Below are 20,946 nucleotides of genomic sequence, written 5' to 3' on the forward strand. Positions count from 1 at the left end.
GTGTGTGTATATCCAGAACAATCAGAACAATCACATTGTACCCCATAAATGCATACAATTATGATTTGTCAATCAAAAATAAAATTAGCAGCCTCAGCCCTGGAACTGCATGTCTGCTGGCCTCAGAACTGATTACCCGTGTCCCAGCCGCTCAGCATATGTGACCCTTGAGCCAAGTGTCCACCTCTGCCCCAGTCAGCTGTGTTCAGGGAATGTGGATGTCTCAAAGTACAAGCATGGCTGTTGGGAAGTGTCCATCTCAGAGATGGCATTGGGCTCAGGCAGACATGGATAGGTACCCTGGAAGATGCACCTTGAGAGTCGTGGAGGGAGTCATGAGGACCACAGGTGTGGGAGTGTGGTTTTTAAGCTCTTTCAGGTAGCAGGAAGGAGGAGGGAAGAATCCATTGAGGATGGCTTGGTTTGTCTGGCCTGAGGGATTGGGGCAGTGGGTGGGTAGAGTTGGTGCCTACAAGTATGATCCCTCATGAAAGCAGAGGCAGGGGAATGAGGTCAGAGGAGCTCTCCAGCAGTCTCTAAATAAGCCTTAAGAAGTCAACGTTTCCCTGCAACTTGCTGATTGGTTTTCCTGTCTCTCATCTGGCTCTAATCTGTGCTGCACAGCCCCTTCTAAATCATTTTCCTGAAATAGCAGGTGTATGGTGCAGGGGTTTGCAGTGACCAACAGTGATGATTGCGCCCTGCAGCTGTCACAACAACCCATTGACCACTGTGTGCAACGCTGTGCTTGCCCTGGGCAAAACATTTTGTCTCTTAGTCCTTTGGTTTCCTCGTCTGTAAAATAGGGGTAGTAAGCAGTATGCACTTTATAGGGCTGTTACAAGGATCAAATGCGTTAATGCCTGATAAATCCCTTAAATAGTTCCTGGCATGAGTAAATGTTCAATAAATGTTAACTCTCATTTATTAAGTATTTATTGAGCGTCTTCTATATGCCAAGAACAGTTTATGCCCTGGGGGTATAATGGTGAACAAAATTTCCTCACCTTGCATACAGTGAAGTGTAGAAGAGATGCAATTAAGCGTGGATTTACAAGTCAGTGATTTAAGTGCTGTGATGGCGAGGATTTAGAGTTTAAGTTCCATGAGAGCAGAATCTCTTATGTTCACAGCTGTATCCTCAATGCCTAGGAAGAACTCGGCCCTCAGTATACATTTGCTAGGTGAATGAATGAATGAGTCAAGTTCTATCTTAGCTGCACGTGAAGATGAGGTGTCAATGGAGTGAAGTTGGGAGTGAGGAGAGAAGGGAGAGGAACTTGGTGTGAACCCCATCTCTGCAAGGGTCCAGCTGGGTCATGTTGGTGAAGTTACTCTGTAGTTAGGGTCTGTTTCATTGTTGCTAAAGTGGGAACAAGTGCTACCTTCTGCGTGGCATGTCATGAGGAGTGGAGAGCGTGCGTGTGACACACCCAGCATACACATGCAGCTCTCAAGCAATGTGTGGAGACTGGGTGTGGTGATTCACACCTGTAATTCTAGTACTTTGCAAGGCTGATGCGGCAGATCACTAGAGCCCAGGAGTTTGAGACCAGCCTGGGCAACATAGCAAAAACCGTGTCTCTACAAAAAATAAAAATTAGCTAGGCATGGTGGCAGGTGCCTTCAATCCCAGCTACTCAGGAGGCTGAGGTGGAAGGGTGGCTTGAACCTGGGAGGCGGAGGCTGCAGTGAGCTATGATCGCACCACTGCACTCCAGCCTGGGTGACAGAGCAAGCCCCTGTCTCAACAAAACAAAACAAAGCACGCAAACAAAAAAAGAAATGTACTTTCTTTTCCCTTCCCATTCTTTGTGCCTCTTGGTATCTCCTCTTGTTTAAGAGACTATTGAGATGGAGAACTGAATCATGTTTGGTCAGAAATGCTTGAATCCTTGTCCTGGAGACCGCTCAAGAAAATATTTATATGAAAAGTGCAAAACCAACAGAGGCAATTTGTTATTAGTTGCAGTTTTGCCCCAGATCTTAAAGTAGAGCTCACAAGGCCTTCAGGGACTCCTTTTTTCTGTACTAGGTAAGATTAAGGAAATTCAAACCTGAACTCAAACCTAAGTCTTGGCCTCTGTAAGATCAATATATCAGAGAACCCAGAAGGGACCACAAGAGCCAAGAGTAGAGACAGAATGTGTCCTAGGTCTTGGAGTGGAGCTGGCTCAGGCCACTTGTACCAAGGGTCTCAGGGCAAGACTATGAGACTTGAATCCAGCAGCATCCTGGGAGAGGTGAAGGATGTAAGGGAGAAGAGAAAGATGGAAAGGGTGCCTTTTAATCTCCATGTGAGCTTCCCCATTGGGGTCTGGCCAATCCATGTGTTGGAATCCATCCAATTATATCAACTCTGCCTCCTTAGAGGTTAAGTAGGGGTGTGAGAGAACCTTGAGCTTCCCCTACAGGCCAATACCAGTCATGAACAGGGGTTCCTTTATTATTATTATTAAAGTTCTGGGGTATATGTGCAGAATGTGCAGGTTTGTTACATATATATACACGTGCCATGGTGGTTTGCTGCACCCATCAACCTGTCATCTACATTAGGTATTTCTCCTAATGCCTCCCCTAGTCCCCCACCCCCTGACAGGTCCCAGTGTATGATGGTCCCCTCCCTGTGTCGATGTGTTCTCATTGTTCAACTCCCACTTGTGAGTGAGAACATGCGGGGTTCAGTTTTCGAACAGGTGTTCCTTTTTAGGTGGGTTTGAAGCGCTGAATTCCCAACTTTAAGGTGAATGTCCAAGAGGCAGAATGGGAACTGTTTTGTGGCACAGAGCAGGGGGACTCTTAGAGGAACCGTATGTATTCAGTTAGTCTCATTGTCCAGAGATAGAGACATGGCTGGTTAACCTGCCAAAAAGGAGCCCTTCGTTTTTGTCTTGGGATTTCCAAGCCCTGTTGTTGTTACTAGGACAGCACGTCAATCTTTGAGCAGGACGGGTGATTACTGGGGTCCTTCTGCAACTGAGAGCACTACGGCGTCCCACTGGTCAAAGCAGAGCAGACCTCGCCTCTCAAACTTGGCTGTCCAGAGCTCTGCAAGGACCAGTACTTCATCTGCTGACTGCAGAGGGTGGGAGTGTCGTGAAACTTCATAGCTGATTAAGAAGATAGGAAGCAACCAAAGCCTGCAGTGGCTGAGGATTCTTCAGCCAGGTTTATTGAGATATACGTTTCCTGTGGTAAAAGTCACTTTTTAAATTTTTTTTGAGACACCACCCATGCTGGAGTGCAGTGGCCTGATCATAGCTCACTGCAGCCTTGAACTCCTGGGCTCAAGTGATCCTCCCACTTTGGCCTCTTTAGTAGCTAAAACTACAGGCATGCACCACTATGCCTGGCTTTAATACATACATATGGTAGAGACAGGGTCTCACTGTTGCCCAGGCTGGTCTCAAAGTCCTGGGTTCAAGCTCAAGAAGTCCTCCAACCTTGGCCTCCTAAAGTGTTGGAATTGCAGGCATGAGCTACTGTGTCTAGCAAAAATCACTTTTTTCTTTTTTCTTTTTTTTTTGAGACGGAGTTTCGCTCTGTCACCCAGGCTGGAGTGCAGTGGCGTGATTTCGGGTTTAAGCAATTCTTCTATCTCAGCCTCCCAAGTAGCTGGGACTACAGGCGGGCCACCATGCCCAGCTAATTTTTTTATTTTTAGTAGAGACAGGATTTCACCATGTTGATCAGGCTGCTCTCAAACTCCTGACCTCAGGTGATCCACCCACCTCGGCCTCCCAAAGTGCTGGGATTACAGGTGTGAGCCACTGCGCCAGGCTGCAAATTCACTTTTAAAAATATAAAGTAAAATTCATCACAGTTAATATAGAGACCACTCCAATATCCAAAACAAAAAAGTTCCTGCATCTGCCTCTTTGTCGTTAATTCCCTTTCCACCTCCAGCCCCTTTTAACCACTGGTGTTTTCTGTCCCCATAGTTTTGTGTTTTTCAGGACATTTAGAAATGGAACCACACAGTGTGTAGCCTTTTGTGTTGGACATCTGTGTTTTACCAGAATGCTTTTGAGGTTCGTGAATGCTGCTGCGTGTACCAGTAGTTCATTCCTTTTTACTGCTGAAAAGTATTCCACTGTGTGGATGCCTCACACTGTATCCATTCACACGTTGAACAACATTTGGATCGTTTCCAGTTCTGGGCTATTATAAATAAGGTGGTTATGAACCTTCATGTATGGATATGGTTTTTTCTTTTTTCTTTTTCCCCCTGCTCTGTTGCCCAGGCTGGAGTGCAGTGGCACGATCTTGGCTCACTGCAACCTCCACCTCCTAGGTTCAAGTGATTCTCATGCCCCAGCCTCCCAAGTAGCTGCGACTACAGGCATGTGCCACCACACTTGGCTAATTTTTGTATTTTTAATAGAGACGGGATTCCTCTGTGTTGGCCAGGCTGGTCTCGAACTCCTGATCTCAAGTGATCTGCCCTCCTCGGCCTCCCAAAGTGCTGGGATACAGGCGTGAGCCACTGTGCCCGGCCTGGATGTTTTCATTTCACCGAAAAATAGGATTCCTGGGTCCTAGGAGAGTTCCAGTTTATGTTCTTTCCTCACTAACACTTGATATCATTGGTTTTAGTTTTCCAAAAGTTTAGCAACTCTGGTAGTTATGTGATATGGTTAGCCTTTGTGTCCCCACCCAAATCTCATCTTGAATTGTAATCCTCGTAATCCACATGTGTCAAGGGAGAGGTCAGGTGGAGGCAATTGAATCCTGGGGGCCATTTCCCCCATGTTGTTCTCGTGATAGTGAGTGAGTTCTCACGCGATCTGATGGTTTTATAAGGGGCTTGTCCCCCTTCGCTCGGCACTTCAAGAAAATTGGCTGTTAGTCAATTAAATCACTTTCCTATATGAATTACCCAATCTCGGGCAGTTCTTTATAGCAGTATGAAAGCAGAATAATACAGTATGGAATTATTTCAAATTTTGAAAAGAAACAGTTTCCTTAGGAGAAACACTCATCACATTCACAGCACACAAAAGAATGTCTATGTCGTGTATCTGTTTATTTGCTTACATTTTCATTTTCTGTCACTGTTATTAGAATCAAATTTTAAAGGAAGCATCTGTGGCAGCATCAATAAATACATACGAATGTATGAATGAAGGAAGGAAGAAACGGGTAGCATGTACCTGGCTAGGGTGTCAGATCAGCCCAGGGTTGGATCCTGAGGCCCAAGTTATTAACTTCTGCCATGTACTTTTTTTTTTTTTTTTTAAAGAGAAGGAGGGTCTTGCTCTCTTGCCCAGGCTGGAGTGCAGTGATGCAACCATGCTCACACGTAGCCTTAAATTCCTGGGCTCAAGTGATCTTCCCACTTCAATCTCCTGAGTAGCTGTGACTACAGGCATGTGCCACCACACCTGGCTAATTTTTTATTTTTGTAGAAATGGGGGTCTTACTATATTGCCCAGGCTGGTCTTGAACTCCTGGCCTTGAGCGATCCTCCCATCTTGGCCTCTCAAAGTGTTGGGGCTACAGGTGTGAGACACTGTACCTGGCCTGCAATACACAACAGAGAAAGCAACTTTTACAGAAAGAGTTCTCTTGAACTAAAACCGATTCTGTGAAGAAAGAATCTCTTGAAGAAGAAAGAGAAATGCAGAGCCAAAGGCTTACGAAGGCCTAAGGCCTGTTTGGGAGTGGGGGTGCGCCCTGAGTGCTGAGAATGTACATAGTACGTGCACATGTGGGTGGGTGGGAGGAGGGGCTTAGCTGGAGATCACCTTGGACAAGTAGTAATAACAATCATGCAAAAGCTTATGCTGCTTGCTATGTTCCAGGTGGTTCTAAGATCTCTAGACAGATTCATTCATTTATGCTTCCCAACAGTCTTATAAGCAGAGCACTAGCACCATCAGCATTTTACAGATAGGGAAACTGAAGCACAAAAAGATCAAATTAGCCGGGCATGGTGGTGTGCACCTGTAGTCCCATCAATCTGGGAGGCTGAGGCAGGAGGATCATTTGAGACCAGGAATTTGAACCAGCATGGGCAACATAACAAGAAGCCCTCTCTACAAAAAAAATTTTAAAAATTAGCTGGGCAGGCCTGGCACAGTAGCTTGTTCCTGTAATCCCAGCACTTTGGGCGGCCAAGGGAGGTGGATCACCTGAGGATAGGAGTTCAAGATCAACCTGGCCACCATGGTGAAACCCCATCTCTATTAAAAATACACACAATTAGCCGGGCATGGGGGTGCACACCTGTAGTCCCAGTTACTCGGGAGTTTGAGACAGGAGAATCACTTAAACCCAGGAGACAGAGGTTGCAGTGAGCCGAGATTGTGCCACTGCACTCCAGCCCGTGTGAAAAGAGCAAAACTCCATCTCCAAAAAAAACAATTGGCATAGTTGCATGCACCTGTAGTCCCAGCTACTCAGGAAGCTGAGGCAGGAGAATCACTTGAGCCGAGGAAGTCGAGGCTCCAGTGAGCTATAATCGTGCCACTCCACTCCAGCCTGGGTGACAGAGCAAAACCCTGTCTCTTAAAAAACAAAAGAAAATAAACAACCGTTAAATAACTTGCTCAAAGTCACAAGGCTTAGAGCCCAGGAAGTTTATCCAAGTCTGCCTTTTACCACTGCCCTGCACTGCCAGGCATATTTATTGATTAGGAAATTATGTAAGCTTCTGTGAGATATAGCCCCCAAAATATAGTGACTTCAACAAGGCAGAAATTAGGTTTTTCTCTCAGGGGTCAACCCAAAGGGACAAAATTCAAGGCTGGTAGGGTGCTTTTGTCCTTCCCCCTTGTGGCTCTAAGTTTGGGTCCAGGGTGGTCACTTCCAGTTCCCACCATCTTTGAACCAGTGGGAAGAGGGAAAGGAGCAAGGAAGTATGCGTTTCCATTTGAAGGGAATGGCCCTGGAGCACACACATCCCATTGGCTGCAACTCAGCACCATGGCCACACCAAGCTGCAAGAGATGCTGGGAAATGTGGCCTCTATCTGGATAGCCATGCTCTCTGCTAAAACTCGAGGGTTCGACTATTAAAGGGAAGAATGGATATTGGTGGGAAACCAGCAGTCTCTGCCACAACTTACGGACTGTCCATCAGGCTTTGAACTTTATTCTGTCAGTGATGAGGAGCTGACAGTGGTCTCTAAGCAGGGAGGTTTCACATCCAGACTTGGGTTTTTGATCACTGCAGAAGCATGCTTGGAGAATAAAAGTGGCGAGAAAGAAAAGTCGGGAGCCCTGTTTAGATGATGTGTCTGTCGCTTTGTTTTCCCATCTCTGGAGTCCCTGCTACAGGCAGGAGCCTGTAGGTTGGGTTCCCAGGCAGGGCCAGATGGAGGTTTGCAGGCGGGGTGAGTGTGCATGGGGCTGCAAAGGGAGCAGTCAGCTGTCTTTATCCTTCGTTCCTTCTACAACTATTTATCCAGCACCATGTCTGGGCACAGGGCTCCAGCAATGGTCCCAACAGGTACAATGACCTCTGGGGACCAAGTGCAGTCCCTGTTGAGTTCTCCAGTGCCTCTCGATGTAGGGTGAACCCTTGGCATGGTCCACTGACGCTGGCTCCTTCTGTTGTTTCTCTTGGCTCCAGGATCCCCGGAGCAAACACAAGTTTAAGATCCACACGTACTCCAGTCCCACGTTTTGTGACCACTGTGGGTCACTGCTGTATGGACTCATCCACCAGGGGATGAAATGTGACAGTAAGTACTTTTTCTCTCTGGGGGCATCTGCTGATGGCAGAAGCAATGGGAAGGGGCTGCTTCCTCTTGGTTTGGGGTCCAGGTGTGCCACACATTCCCTCCATCCTGGTTGGGGCTGGTGTACCAGTTGTCTGTTGCTGCATAACGATCCTCCCACCCCAAAACACTGTGGCTGAAGACAATTAACATTTTTTTAGCTCATGACTCTGCAAGGCAGTCCTTTGAATCTGGGCTGGCCTCAGACGATGTCATGCATGTCTATAAAGCATGAACTCATGCTTCATGGTGGATTAGCAGGGGGAGGTGGGCTGGGAGCTATCTGGGCCTCGGTGGCCTCACTCACATGTCCGGCAGGATGGCTGGCTGTCATCTGGGTGATGGAGATGACCAGGCCACGTGTCTTTCCTCCTCAGTAGGCTAGGCTGGATTTGCATGCATGGAGGTCACAGGGTCCTGAGTTCCTCAGGAGGGCAAGCCCCATTGCAGACACACTTCAAGTCTCTACTTGTGTCTGTTTGCTCCTGATCCACTGGTCAAAGCAAGTGGCATGTGAGATGCACAGTCACAGTGTGGGAAGGGACAGTCCATGGCTGTTGACACCTGGAGGCATGAGCAAATCATGGGCATTTCTGCAGCCATGCGTCACCACTGTTTTCAGCATTGAGATGTGGGGCTGATGCATTCTTTGCATGGAGAAGACCTGTGGCCCTTGCAGCACCCACAAGTTTGTGCTGGAGGAGGAAAGAGAGCGTCATTCTCTGGCCAGGATGTGGTAGGAAAGGCAGATGGGGTGGGACTCCTCTTTATGAGGCCAAGGCCCAGATGGCCTATGGGGCAGGGGAGCAGACAGGCTTTGAGAGCTATGGCCACAAAGCTACAGGGAGGCTGGAGGTGCTAGTGGTTCCCACAGGCCTGTTGGTCTGCAGCAGGCTGGGCAGTCATGAGGCTGGTGCTACCCCTGTCACAAGGGTCCTGAGGCTCAGAGGACAGAGGGAGAAAATCACAGGGCAGAGAGTGACAGAGAGGAGTGTGAGGGTGAATAAGGGTGGTAGAGGGCAAGAGAGACAATAAGAAACACACACGCATAGACAGAGACAGATGCAGGGGAAAGATGGACACATGCAACCCTAACACAGGGAGGAATGTGGGGTGTGGAAGCTGCAGAGAAACTCAGCTAGAGATTCAGGCAAAAGGAGGGACAGGCAGACACACAGACCAACAGATAAGCCAGGTGCGATGGTTCACTCCTGTAATCCTAACACTTTGGGAGGCTGAGGCGGGTGGATCACCTGAGGTCAGGAGTTCGAGACCAGCTTGACCAACATGGCAAAACCCCATCTCTACTAAAAATACAAAAATTAGCTGGGAGAGATGGTGGGCGCCTGTAATCCCAGCTACGCGGGAGGCTGAGGCAGGAGAATCGCTTGAACCTGGGAAGCGGAGGTTGCAGAGAGCCGAGATCACGCCACTGTACTCCAGCCTGGGTGACAGAGCTAGACTCTCAAAGAAGAAGAAGAAAAGATAAAACGATTGGTGTGGACACAGACAGAGATGCCCTCACACAAGGCTCATGCAGAGGTGTAGAGATGGAGAGACCAGAGACAGAGACAGAAGCACACATGGAGAGCCACAGAGGAGAGAGAGAGAGGCAGAGAGACACAGCCAGAGAAGGCGAGAGACAAAGAGGCCAGAGGCAAGTGCAGAGAGTGGAACAGACCGATTCACAAATGTGGCCAAGGCAGTGAGACACGTGCAGAAGTGGGACAGCAGAGACAAGAGACATGCAGCAATGTGGGAACAGTGAGACAGACACAGAAACATGGTGAGGGCCGCAGGGGGACAGTGAAGCTGGAGCCTTCTGCCTGCAGGACACCAGCTCCTCTTACCACACATGGGGCCCTAATGTAGGGGCAATGCCCCTGCCTCAAAGACAGTGGTGGGTGGGAGCTCAGCCTGGTGCTCGGGTCCCAGAGGGCTCTCCCTTCCCTCCCCACAACTCATTTCCAGTTTTTGTAATAGGCCTGCCTCCTCCTGGGAATTGGGTGGTCTGAGAAGGGTCCCTTGCCCCCAGATACCTTGAAATTGGGGCCCATGGGGTGACTTGACCTCTCCTGCCTTCTCCAGTTGGAACTAGTGTCCCCCTGGAGAATCCTGGGTTCCTGGCACACCTTCCTGGAGCGGGGCATTGTTGCTCAGGACCTAGGGGAAGTCACCCACCACGTTGAAATAGACAGATACTCTACAGAGGAATGCGCAGAGGGAGTGGATATCCTATAACATGAGAGACGGCTACAGGCCAAATTCAGCTTACAGGCACATTTCATCCACCCTGCTCTTGCTCTAAATCTTTTTCCTTGTAATTAGTTGTGGTGGACACTATGGTCAGCCCAGACCCCTTCTTCAGCGTCCCACCCCATCCCCTAGCTGTGGGTTCATAGTGGTGCCCCATCCTGCATAATTGCCCAAGGTAATGCCCCTTCCAGGGCGACTGGATGATTGCAGTGCCCAGCCCTCTGGTCTCAGTTTGGAACAGCTTTGAAGGATCATCTCAGCTCTGGGCTCCCCTTCACATCAGCTTTGCTTGCATCCACATGGCAAGCTAACTTCTCTTCCCAAGAGCACTCCCTAAAAACCTTGTGCCCTAAACTCCCCATCTCAGACTCTTTCCAGGGAACCCAACCTATTAGCTGTCAATATTTTAAAATCAGAGCTGTCGCATACACATCGAGATTCCTGCATATGCTGAGAAATGGGAAATGTTGCTGCCCTGTTCCCTACTTGGCCAAGTTGCCACCATCCCCTTAGCTTTCCTCACTCATGTGGCCAGCCAGCCTGTGAGCATTGAAGTTGGTGACTCAGGCTTCAGAGCCTTCAGGGGTGTGGGGTGTGTTTGCTTCAGGCTGCACCCTTGGCCTTGGGTGGGGAACAGACAAGTACCTCCTTTACCCATCAGGGTTCAGGGGGAAGAGTTGGAGAAGCCCTTCTGATGAGATCTTGGCAGGCAAGTTGGTCTCAACCAGGCTGGTGATTTCTCAGCTGCCTCAAAGGAGGGGAACAGGAAGGACTCAGTGGTCCTGGGTGGGACAGATGTCTGCAGCCCCCAGCCTGGGCCAGCCTAAGCAGCATCCCCTCTCTCTGCCCTCACAGCCTGCATGATGAACGTGCACAAGCGCTGCGTGATGAACGTCCCCAGCCTCTGTGGCACGGACCACACGGAGCGCCGCGGCCGCATCTACATCCAGGCCCACATTGACAGGGATGTTCTCATCGTCCTCGGTAGGTGACCCTGGGGCTCCACTGGTTCCTGACCTTGCTTGACCTGTGTGATTGAGGAGGGGAGGAAGGTGGAGGGGTGGGGCAGTCCAGGGACTGGGGAGAGGATGTGGCACTGCTTCTGTCCCCTGCCCTGCCCACGGCAGCCCCTCACGGCAGCAGGGGGGTCTTTAGAAACTGTATACTCTTAAAGCTACGTCCTTCAGCACCCCAGGCTAGGTTGGGTTCAGAGAGGAGATGTCTGAGTTCCTTGGACTTCTAACTTCCAGGATCCTCCACTTCCCTGCTCTCCTCATTTCCCACTGTTTTTTACAGTTATCTTTTGGAGTGGGTAGTTGCGTTTCCTTCACTCAGGTAGCAGAGAACGGAAGCTTGCTTCTTCCCCAAGCTTTTCCAGCAGGAAATATGGAGTCTTGATGATAAACAGCAAATTTGGAGAATATAATATCTTGGGAAGGAGGGGGTTGGAGGGTGCAATTCAGGGACTTTCCACACATTTGAAAGATGTATTTCTTGAACCTGACGGTGGCTCTGCTGTAATTTTATTATTCACTATACTTTCTGCATGTCTAAAATATTTCATGATAATTAGAAAGCAGGATGGTACAATCTGCTGGGAGATGCAGTGAGAGGAGGGGCTGGTGGCGGGGGGTGGGGGGCGGGGGCGGGGCTGTCACTCATTTATCCCAGCATTCAAGATATACTTGGCTCTGATGTGAGAAGTTCAAGCAAAATTGGAACTCAGCTGCACTGGCTTGAGGAATACTCAGCCATAAGCCCCGGTGTAACCGGCACTGAGCCGGCTGGGAGTGGAGCTAAAACTTCGCAGAAATTTCTTCTCGAAGGCTGGTGACAAACTGCTATTGACTTTATATATCTAATGATTATAAACAAGGGTTTATGAATTAGTAACTCAGGAAATTGATTGTGGAAGAGATTAATTTTGCAAAAATGCGTCTGTTTCTGAGGCCTCAGACTGGTTCAGTAGCTCTGATGTGCTGGGCCCTGGGTTGGGGAGGGGCTTTACGTAAACTGTGAAAGCTGAAAAATACTTATCCCTGTACAATATCATTCTTTTAAACTTGAGATTTTGTGAAGCCCAGTGAGATTTTAGAAAATGTGCAATCCATTGCATCATTATGTTTTTCTCCAAGTGGTTGTCTGCTTCCCAGTGGGATGCTTGGGGGCCCCCAGGGGAAATCCTGCAGTTGCAGGTTCAAGAGAAGCCAGTTTTCCCCACCGATTGTCTAAGGGTCCTGATGCTGGTGAGACAAAAATAAGACTCTGCTTCCCTCTGGTGTCATTCTCTGGGAACTACACTCATTCCAAAGCATGACTGAAGGCCGCAACATTTATGGATCACATGGAATGTGCGGTGCTCTAAACCTTACATATTATTTTTTTCCATCTTCACAACATTGCAAAATCTCTATTATTTTTGTTTGAGATGGAGACTCCATCTGTCGCCCAGGCCGGAGTGCAGTGGTGCCTACCACAGCCGCCTCCTGCCAAATACTCTGCTCACTGGAACCTCCACCTCCCGGGTTCAAGCGATTCTCCTGCCTCAGCCTCCTGAGTAGATGGGATTACAGGCGCACACCACCACTCCTGGCTAATATTTGTATTTTTAGTAGAGACGGGGTTTCACCATGTTGGCCAGGCTAGTCTAGAACTCCTGACCTCAAGTGATCAGCCTACCTCGGCCTCCCAAAGTGCTGGGATTATAGCTGTGAGTCACTGCACCCGATCTTCTATTGCTCTTGTTTTATGAACAAAGAAGCCATGGCTCAGAGAAGTTATACTCCAAGAGCTCACACCATTCGCGGTAATAATAAAACAATAGCTGACATGTGTTGAGTTTTAAAAATGTGTTAATCATTGTGAAAAGCACTTAGAGGCAGTATCTGATTGATGTTTTTTCAACAACTCAAATGAGGTAAGTTATTATCATTCTATCCATCAGAAAACACACTTCCTCACCTAGGTCTGTTTCACTCAAAAGTACTATAGACTAGGTTCCTTTTTAGTTTAGTTTCGCTTCTCTATGCCCTCCACCGTATTTATTCTCTATGCCCTCCACCATATTTATTCTCTCTGCCCTCCACCATATTTATTCTCTATGCCCTCTACCATATTTATTCCTTTTGTGGTTTGGGTAGGGCACCTCTTATGGGCATTCCTTAGGGAGTCTTTGTTCCGATGTGGTATAGTACAATAGTTCTTCAAGTTCAAGGTCAAAGTCTTCCCCCTTAATCATAGATATGCTGTGACCTTCGAGAGCCTGGATCACAAGCCCCTGATTCTCAGGACACACTGGTAGGAGGTGTATCCATTTGCTATGGCTGCCATAACAAAATACCACAGACTGGATGGCTTAACACAAGACTTAAAAAGAAAAGAAAAGAAAAGAAAAGAAAAAAGAAAAAGAAAAAAAGCAATAGGCGAGGCACAGTGGCTCGCTGTAATCCCAGCATTTTGGAAGACCAAGGTGGGTGGATCACTTGAACTCAGGAGTCAGCCTGGGCAACATGTGGAAACCACATCTCTACTAAAAATACAAAAAATTAGCCAGGTGTGGTGGTGCATGCCTGTAATCCCAGCTACTCGTGAGGCTGAGGCAGGAGCTCCTGATCACTTGAGCCCAGGAGGCGGAGGTTGCAGTGAGCTAAGATTGCACCACTGCACTCCAGCCTGGGTGACAGAGTGAGACTCCATCTCATAAAACAAAAACAGAAACAAGAAAAACAAACAAACAAACAAGCCAGGTGTGGTGCCTCACACCTGTAATCCCAGCACTTTGGGAGGCCAAGACAGAAGGATTGCTTGAGGCTAGGAGTTCAAGACCAGCCTGGCAAACATGGAGAGACTCTGGCATATTGTAGGATTTCATTTCTTTGGGATGTTCAGGACAGGCGAATCTATAAAGAAGTTTAATAGCACTGTGTGCTTTTCCAAGTGCTTTGATATTGGACCATCCAAGGAAGGCTGTGTTGGTACCATCTTTGGAAGGAAAAATGAAGTCTCAGCAAGGCTGAATACCCTGACCAGTGTCACATGCAGAGCAGGGATGAGCACCTGGGCCTCTGGCCCCGTGTCACAATGCCCTGCAATTGCCCATACACCATGCTGGGCACAGTCTGTACTCAGCACGGGCTTGTTGATTGATTGACGGTAGAAGACAGCCCTGATGCTGTGGCCAAGTTCTCTAAAAATAGAGCCAAGATGGGGATTTTGCTCCAGTGATTTATTGGGCTGCTCATGGGAAAAGAGAAGTGAAGGAACCATGTTTCCTTCCTCGGACAGGGAAAAAGCTCAGGGAGGGTGTGGTCTCCGCCGAAGTCTTCTTCAGCCTGGTATCTGGCGGAATTTTCCACTAAACACTGTAGCACAGAGTCAGTCCCACCTTGAGGCGAGGGGGCTGGTCTGTCGTGTTCCAGGTCAGTCAGTGCGATGGGATGACTGTGTCTCCCCCAAATTTGTGTCTTAAAATCCCACTCCCAGTGTGATAGTATTTGGAGCTATGGGACCTTTGGGTGATAACTAGGGTTAGATGAGGTCGTGAGGGTGGGGCCCTCATAATGGGATTTGTGGATTTCTAAGAGGACGAAGAAAGAGAGATCATTCTGTCTCCACCAAAGGCAGGACACAGCAAGAAGGTGACCATCTGCAAGCCAGGAAGTGAGTCCTTACCAGGAATTGAAGCTGCTGGTACCTCAGTCTTGGACTTCCCAGCCTCCAGAACTGTAAAGAAATAAATGTCTGTTATTTAAGCCACCCAATCTGTGGTATTCTATTATGACAGCCTGAGCTGACTAATATAGTCAGTCACTGCTGTAGGCTACTGGGGATGGAGGTGGGAAGGTAGAGTAACCTCCCAGGTGAGGAGGCTTCTGTGCAGTTGAGGGGAGTTATCTGGACATGGGGGTAACTGTGAGCCATTAACAGCCATCACACACAACACTCAGGGGATGGGTGCGTTGGCCAGCATGGAGGGGAGCTGGGCAGGGTCCAACAGCATCCAGGACACTCAAGTTTCCCTTGGTCCCCTGACTGTCTTCGTGGTTTCATTGCTGGGACTCCAGCCCCCTCCTCCTTGATCTTGGCCAGACAGATCAGAGAGTAGAGAGCACTAAAGGTTGTGTGGGGTCCTTCCCAGCAGTGCCAGGCCAGAAGTGGCCTTGTGGTGTTTATGGAATGGCCCCACCTCATTCAGACCCAAGAAGCATGGTCAGTATTAGGATTTTTCACTGATACCACCAGCCCAGGACACTGCTGCTTGCCCTGAGTGTCATACGCTCTTTGGAAATCTCAGCATCTCTAGAGGTGAAAGGTTTTCTAACTTGCCTGGCTACTGAAATTGAGCTCATACATCTGTTCTTAGTGTTTTGGCAGGTCAAGATGAGAATAAATCTGATCAGTTCTCCTCCTTTTAAAAAACCCATCAATGGTTTCCCATTGTCTTTATAACAGACTAAATCTAATATGGCGGTCTCATTCTTTATTCACTGTCTCCTCCCCCTTTTAATCCCTGGTCCTCTGCAGACCGCCACACACTATAGGACATCTGTGTGTTCTGTTCTCTGTTTAGAATGTTTGCCATTGCCATGTTCTCTTTTACTAGCAATTAACTCTTCCTCTCGATCTCAGCTCATTTTCACCATCTAATGAGCTTTCTCCGACTTCCCCCTTTTGTAGACATTCATAGTAACTTGAGCTTGGCCTTGTGAAAGGGGTGATTTTATGTTGGGTTTGATTAGTTTCTGCATCTCGCACAAGGCATTAGTTCCATGAGGGCAAGACTGTGTCTTGCCACTGTACTCTCAGCACCTAGCAAGATAGGCATCACTAAATATTTATGGACTCAGTGGCTGTATGTATGAATGAGAAACCCCTGGAGGATCCTGATAGATAGATACAAGGCTTTCACAGATGGTCCTCAGATCAGTGCCTCCTGAAGTCGGGAGCTGAAGGTGAGCAGATTGTCCAATTTATGCCATTATTCTTATGGGAGGTACAACATGAAGAAAATCTTAAGTACCAGGTCCAAGGTCAACAGCAAGTGTTACTGGGACTGAGACCCGTTTGTTGCAGTCATGACCACCCTTGTTCCCTGGACAATGTAGAAAAGACGTGGAGCAGTGGAATTTGTAGTATCCCAGGAAACCATATTGACATCGTGATGCCCATAGGTGTCATGAGATCAGGCAATACAATGTCCAGATCAGAGTTGTAAAATGCTTGCAAGGTTTATGAAGCCTGTGTGTTCATACACGCAGCAATATATATATATTTTTTATTGAGACGGAGTCTTGCTCTGTCACCCAGACTGGAGTGCAGTGGTGCAATCTCAGATCACTGCAACCTCCGCCTCCCAGGTTCAAGCGATTCTCCTGCCTCAGCCTCCCAAGTAGCTGGGACTTCAGGCGCGTGCCACCATGCCCAGCTAACTTTTTTTGTATTTTTGGTAGAGATGGAGTTTCACTGTGTTAGCCAGGATGGTCTCGATCTCCTGACCTCATGATTCACCCACCTCGGCTCCCAAAGGGCTGGGATTACAGGCGTGAGCCACCACACCCAGCCAACAATATCTTATTCAACCCTTTTTCAATTCAGTATCTACCTATCAACATAACAACTGGCATCTATTATTTATACTCCCATCTATATTACAGCCACCTCCAAATGCTTAGCCATGTCCATCCTCATATCTATCTCCCAAAAGGAAAAGCAGAAATAACCATTTTTTAAAATGTTTCTCTTTGGAACTCCCATTCGATATTCTTACCTTTATATTATCTTTATATTTATCTTTATATATATTACCTTTGTATTGCGTTATACAGAAACTTTTTACACTGAAACATCTGCCTGACAGACTTAGGTACTCCCAATATTGTGATATTTAAATCCTTCTTAAGATCTGACATCCACACATCAAGAGAAAAAGAGTACCAAAGAGGCTGGGTGTGGTAGCTCACGTTGGTAATCCCAGCACTTTGGGAGGCCGAGGCGGCTGGATCACCTAAAATCAGGAGCTCAAGACCAGCCTGGCCAACATGGCGAAACCCCGTCTCTACCAAAAATACAAAAATTAGCCGGGTGTGGTGGTGGATGCCTGTAATCCCAGTACTTGGGAGGCTGAGACAGGAGAATCGCTTGAACCTGGGTGGCAAAGGTTGCAGTGAGCTGAGATCGCACCACAGCACTCCAGCCTGGGCAACAGAGTGAGACTCTGCCTAAAAAAAAAAAAAAAAAAAAAAAAAAAAAAAGAACTGGGAAGAAAAAGGGCGATGTAAACAAGAAAAAAAAATCCAGATAGCTTAATATTTATTTTTTATTTAACTTTTATTTGAATTTTGGGGATACGTGTGCAGGTTTGTTATGTAGGTGAACTTGTGTCGTGGGGGTTTGTGTAATACTGCCCAGCCATGCGTCAGTTGCAGAGACAGAAAATTATTATAAACTAGGCTGCGAGGGCCCACTAGGGGGCAGTCTCTGCCTTCAAAGCCATTCCCCCTCAGAGGCTCTCTCAACAGATGCCCCTATTTGTAAAACCACAGTACTGTCATTGTTCATAATGGAAGGTGCAGCAGAGACCAGTTGGGCTCACTGAAGCCCAGAGAAGGGGTTACTTCTCCAGGTCATACACGGGATGGGGATAGGGCCCAGTTCTGGTAGATCTCCCTTCCCTTTTACATTATTGGTTTGTAATTTTTTTCCCAAGGCTTTATTTTGAACTAAGTTGAAAGAATTTTACAGCAAACACTCATTTATCCACCACCTATATTCTGTCATTAACGTTTTCCACACTTGCTTAATCATATTTCCATCCATCTCGCTCTCCATCCATCAATCTGTCTTATTTTTGGCACATTTCAAAGTAAACTGCAGACACCAATTCGATTTCCCCTAAACACTTCAGCATGCCCAACATCAATAGCATTCAAAATGTACTTGTAGGGTTTTTTTTTTTTAACTTTTGAGGTGAAATGTACATACAATGATACACACAAATCTTTTTTTTTTTTTTTTTTTTTTGAGACCGGGTCTGACTCTGTCACCCAAGCTGGAGTGTAGTGGCGTAATCATGGCTTACTGCAGCCTTGACCTCCCAGGCTCAATTGATTCTCCCACCTCAGCCTACAGAATAGCTGGGATTACAGGCATGAGCCACCACCCTCGGCTAATTTTTGTAGTTTTGTAGAGAGGGGTTTTGCCATGTTGCCCAGGCTGGTCTTGAACTCCATGGTTCAAGCAATCCTCCCGCTTTGGCCTCCCAAAGTGCTGGGATTACAGATGTGAGCCACTGTGCCCAGTGATGTCTTAAGTGTACAATGGCTGAATTTTGACAAATGCATATGACTCCGTCATTCTAACCCTTATCAAATTAATTCTCTTTTTTGATGTCACAGCTGCTGTTGAGGATCCAAGGGAAGGTATGAACCAGAGAAATGCCCTCATGTCCCCACACACCGCGGTGCATACCCATGAACTCTGGCTATTGGGTTGTCCATTATACTTAAGATCCCTTAGATGACATCATACTTAATAATTGTTCAATTTTTTTGTTTGTTTTTTTGAGGAGTTATAATGCAGTAAAGTAGAAAATTTGAAAATTGGAAATTCTTGTTTACAATTTTTTGTTATGTATTCATTGAAGAGCAAATGTCTTTAAAAACTCAACAAACCTGCCTTATTTTGCTTTTTTAAAGTATTGTTGTAATGAAGAAGTTCCGTTAAATCATATCTCGGTGTATGGAACATCTACCGTCTTTCTCAGTGTATGACTGACAGTTGTCTGCACACCCTGTGAGGCCAGGGGAAGGGTCTCTTGCCCCTCCTTCCTTCAAAGCCTATCAGTTTGTTAGGTTGAGGTGAGTGTCTCGGGCACTGAAGTTCTGGGATACTGGACCTGAGGAGATGTAGGGAAGCTGATGTCTTGCTATTCAATATTCCTTCTCTTCTTCCCTGCTCATTTAAGTCTCATGAGAATTATCAAGGCCAGGCCAGTGTCTGAGGCCCTCAGGATGTGCTGGGCGCAGTCATTGCTCCCAAATGTCTAAGGAATTGCATTGAAGTGGGCACTGCCGGGACCTGCAGGGCTGTGACTTGTGACTGCCTTTGGGGATAGTGGTCCAGCAATGTCTATTAAAGTATGTGTACATATGAACCTTTTGACTCTCACGTTTTCCTTTAGGAAATCTATTCTTTTAAAATGAAACACCAGCATGCGAAGAAATAAAGTCTAGAACAAGCATGTTTATTCATGTTTTCTTTGAGATGCAAATGAAACATCAGCCTAATGAAGGGGTATACTTATGTGATACTAGGCAGTTGTTGGAAGCATTGAATTAGGCCAGGCTTGGTGGCTCACACCTGTAATCCCAGCACTTTGGGAGGCTGAGGAGGGTGGATCACTTGAGGCCAGGAGTTCGAAACCAGTCTGGCCAACATGGTGAAACCCTGTCTCTACTAAAAAAAATCCAAAAAATTAGCTGAGTGTGGTGGTGCATGCCTGTAATCCCAGCTGCTCTGGAGGGTGAGACACGAGAATCGCTTGAACCCCACAGGTGGAGTTTGCAGTGAACAGAGATCAGGTCGCTGCACTACAGCCTGGGTGACAGAGTGAGACTCTGTCTCAAAAAAAAAAAAAAAAAGAAAAGAAAAGAAAACACTGAATTAAAATGAGAAAATGAGCATATGGGAATTCTGTAGAACTAGTGATGTTCTAATTTTTGATATGGGAACTGGTTACACAGGTGAATTTCCTTTGTGAGAATTCAAGCTGTAAAATTGTGATTTATACCCTTTTCTATAGGTATATTATACTTCCTATACTTTTATTATTTAAAAGTTTGTGCTAAAAATTCTAAATAGCTAAAAACAAAACACCAATGGGTTAGAGCTACAGATATTGATCTAAAACAGAGGTTGCCAAACTGGCCTGCTGCCTGTTTTTTTAAATAAAGTTTTGTTGGAACACAGCCACATCCATTCATTTACATATTGTCTATGGCTGCTTTTGTGACACAATGGCAGAATTCACTGCGTAGTTGTGACAAAGCTTGTACAATCTGCAAAATGTAAAATATTTGTTCTCTGGCCTTTACTGAAAACATTTGGCAGTCCTTGAACTAGAGGAACATCTATGGTTAAGTGAAAGGGTTAGGTTGCGTAAAAATACATTTAGTATGATCTCATTTTGAAGAAATAAGCAACAGCAACAGACACCTCCCATGTGTGAAGTTTCGTTTGTGTATTTTATAACCTATGTGTGAAGAAAGGTGTTTACAACCAACCAGGTTGTAAACACTGAGATCACAGCAGGATTGGGAGTGAAGAGGCTGTGGCGGGGAGGAGGATTGTGTCGTGTTTCTATAGTTTTTATTACATGTTTCTCGGGTTGATTGCGATACATATCATTTCTGCAATTTTTGAAAAATAAAAACAGAAAAATCTCCAAATAGGAAAAATGAACAGAAATAAATTGTCTCAATAACAATAGCAGAAAAAAAAAAAAAGAATGGATAATGCCCCAGTGTTGGGGTGTTGGTTGCTTGAGGAGGGTTGTTAGGTGGTTCTCAGCTTGAGCAGAGCTGGGCCCAGGCCCTGTCTGGGTATTTTTGAGTTTTTATTGTCACTAGCTTCCATCTTGTGTAGCATCTGCCTTGTGAGCTGGGCCTGTTCTCCGAGTTTCATGGTGTTTGATGTTTTTTGCCTTCTTGCAGCATGGTCGCTAGCATCATCCTTGCTGAGTCGCATATGTACTGGGAACCACGTCCTCTTCTCTGTGCCTCTCACCTGTGGCAGGTCCACAGTAAACTGCCCCCTGCCCTCCCAGGCCCACCCCACCTCCAAGTCTGAGTTCTTTGACTTAAATTTCAAACACTCTGGTGCCTTCCAGTCCTGTTTCCCATGGGCTGTGGCTTCCCAACCCTCAGTTTCAGTTGAAGCTAATTTTTTTTTTCCCCAGAAATCACTGTGGG

General features: G+C 46.8%; 1 protein-coding gene and 1 long non-coding RNA gene across 3 annotated transcripts in view; both read left to right on the top strand.

Moving 5' to 3' along the window:
* Positions 1-20,946, top strand: part of LOC105485029 (protein kinase C beta) — a 381,756-nt gene that overhangs the window by 186,873 nt on the left and 173,937 nt on the right. For both annotated transcript variants that reach the window (XM_011747190.3, XM_011747191.3), the window contains exons 4-5: positions 7,576-7,687; positions 10,835-10,963. In XM_011747190.3, coding sequence (XP_011745492.1) covers positions 7,576-7,687; positions 10,835-10,963 — 241 coding nt within the window. The remainder of the gene's footprint in view (positions 1-7,575; positions 7,688-10,834; positions 10,964-20,946) is intronic.
* On the top strand, positions 11,639-19,630 carry LOC139359848 (uncharacterized). The gene is made up of 2 exons (XR_011616353.1): positions 11,639-14,397; positions 14,599-19,630. It is a non-coding gene; the product is annotated as an uncharacterized lncRNA (long non-coding RNA).

This window comes from Macaca nemestrina, chromosome 18 (genome assembly GCF_043159975.1).
Source record: "Macaca nemestrina isolate mMacNem1 chromosome 18, mMacNem.hap1, whole genome shotgun sequence".
Taxonomy (NCBI): Eukaryota; Metazoa; Chordata; class Mammalia; order Primates; family Cercopithecidae; genus Macaca; species Macaca nemestrina.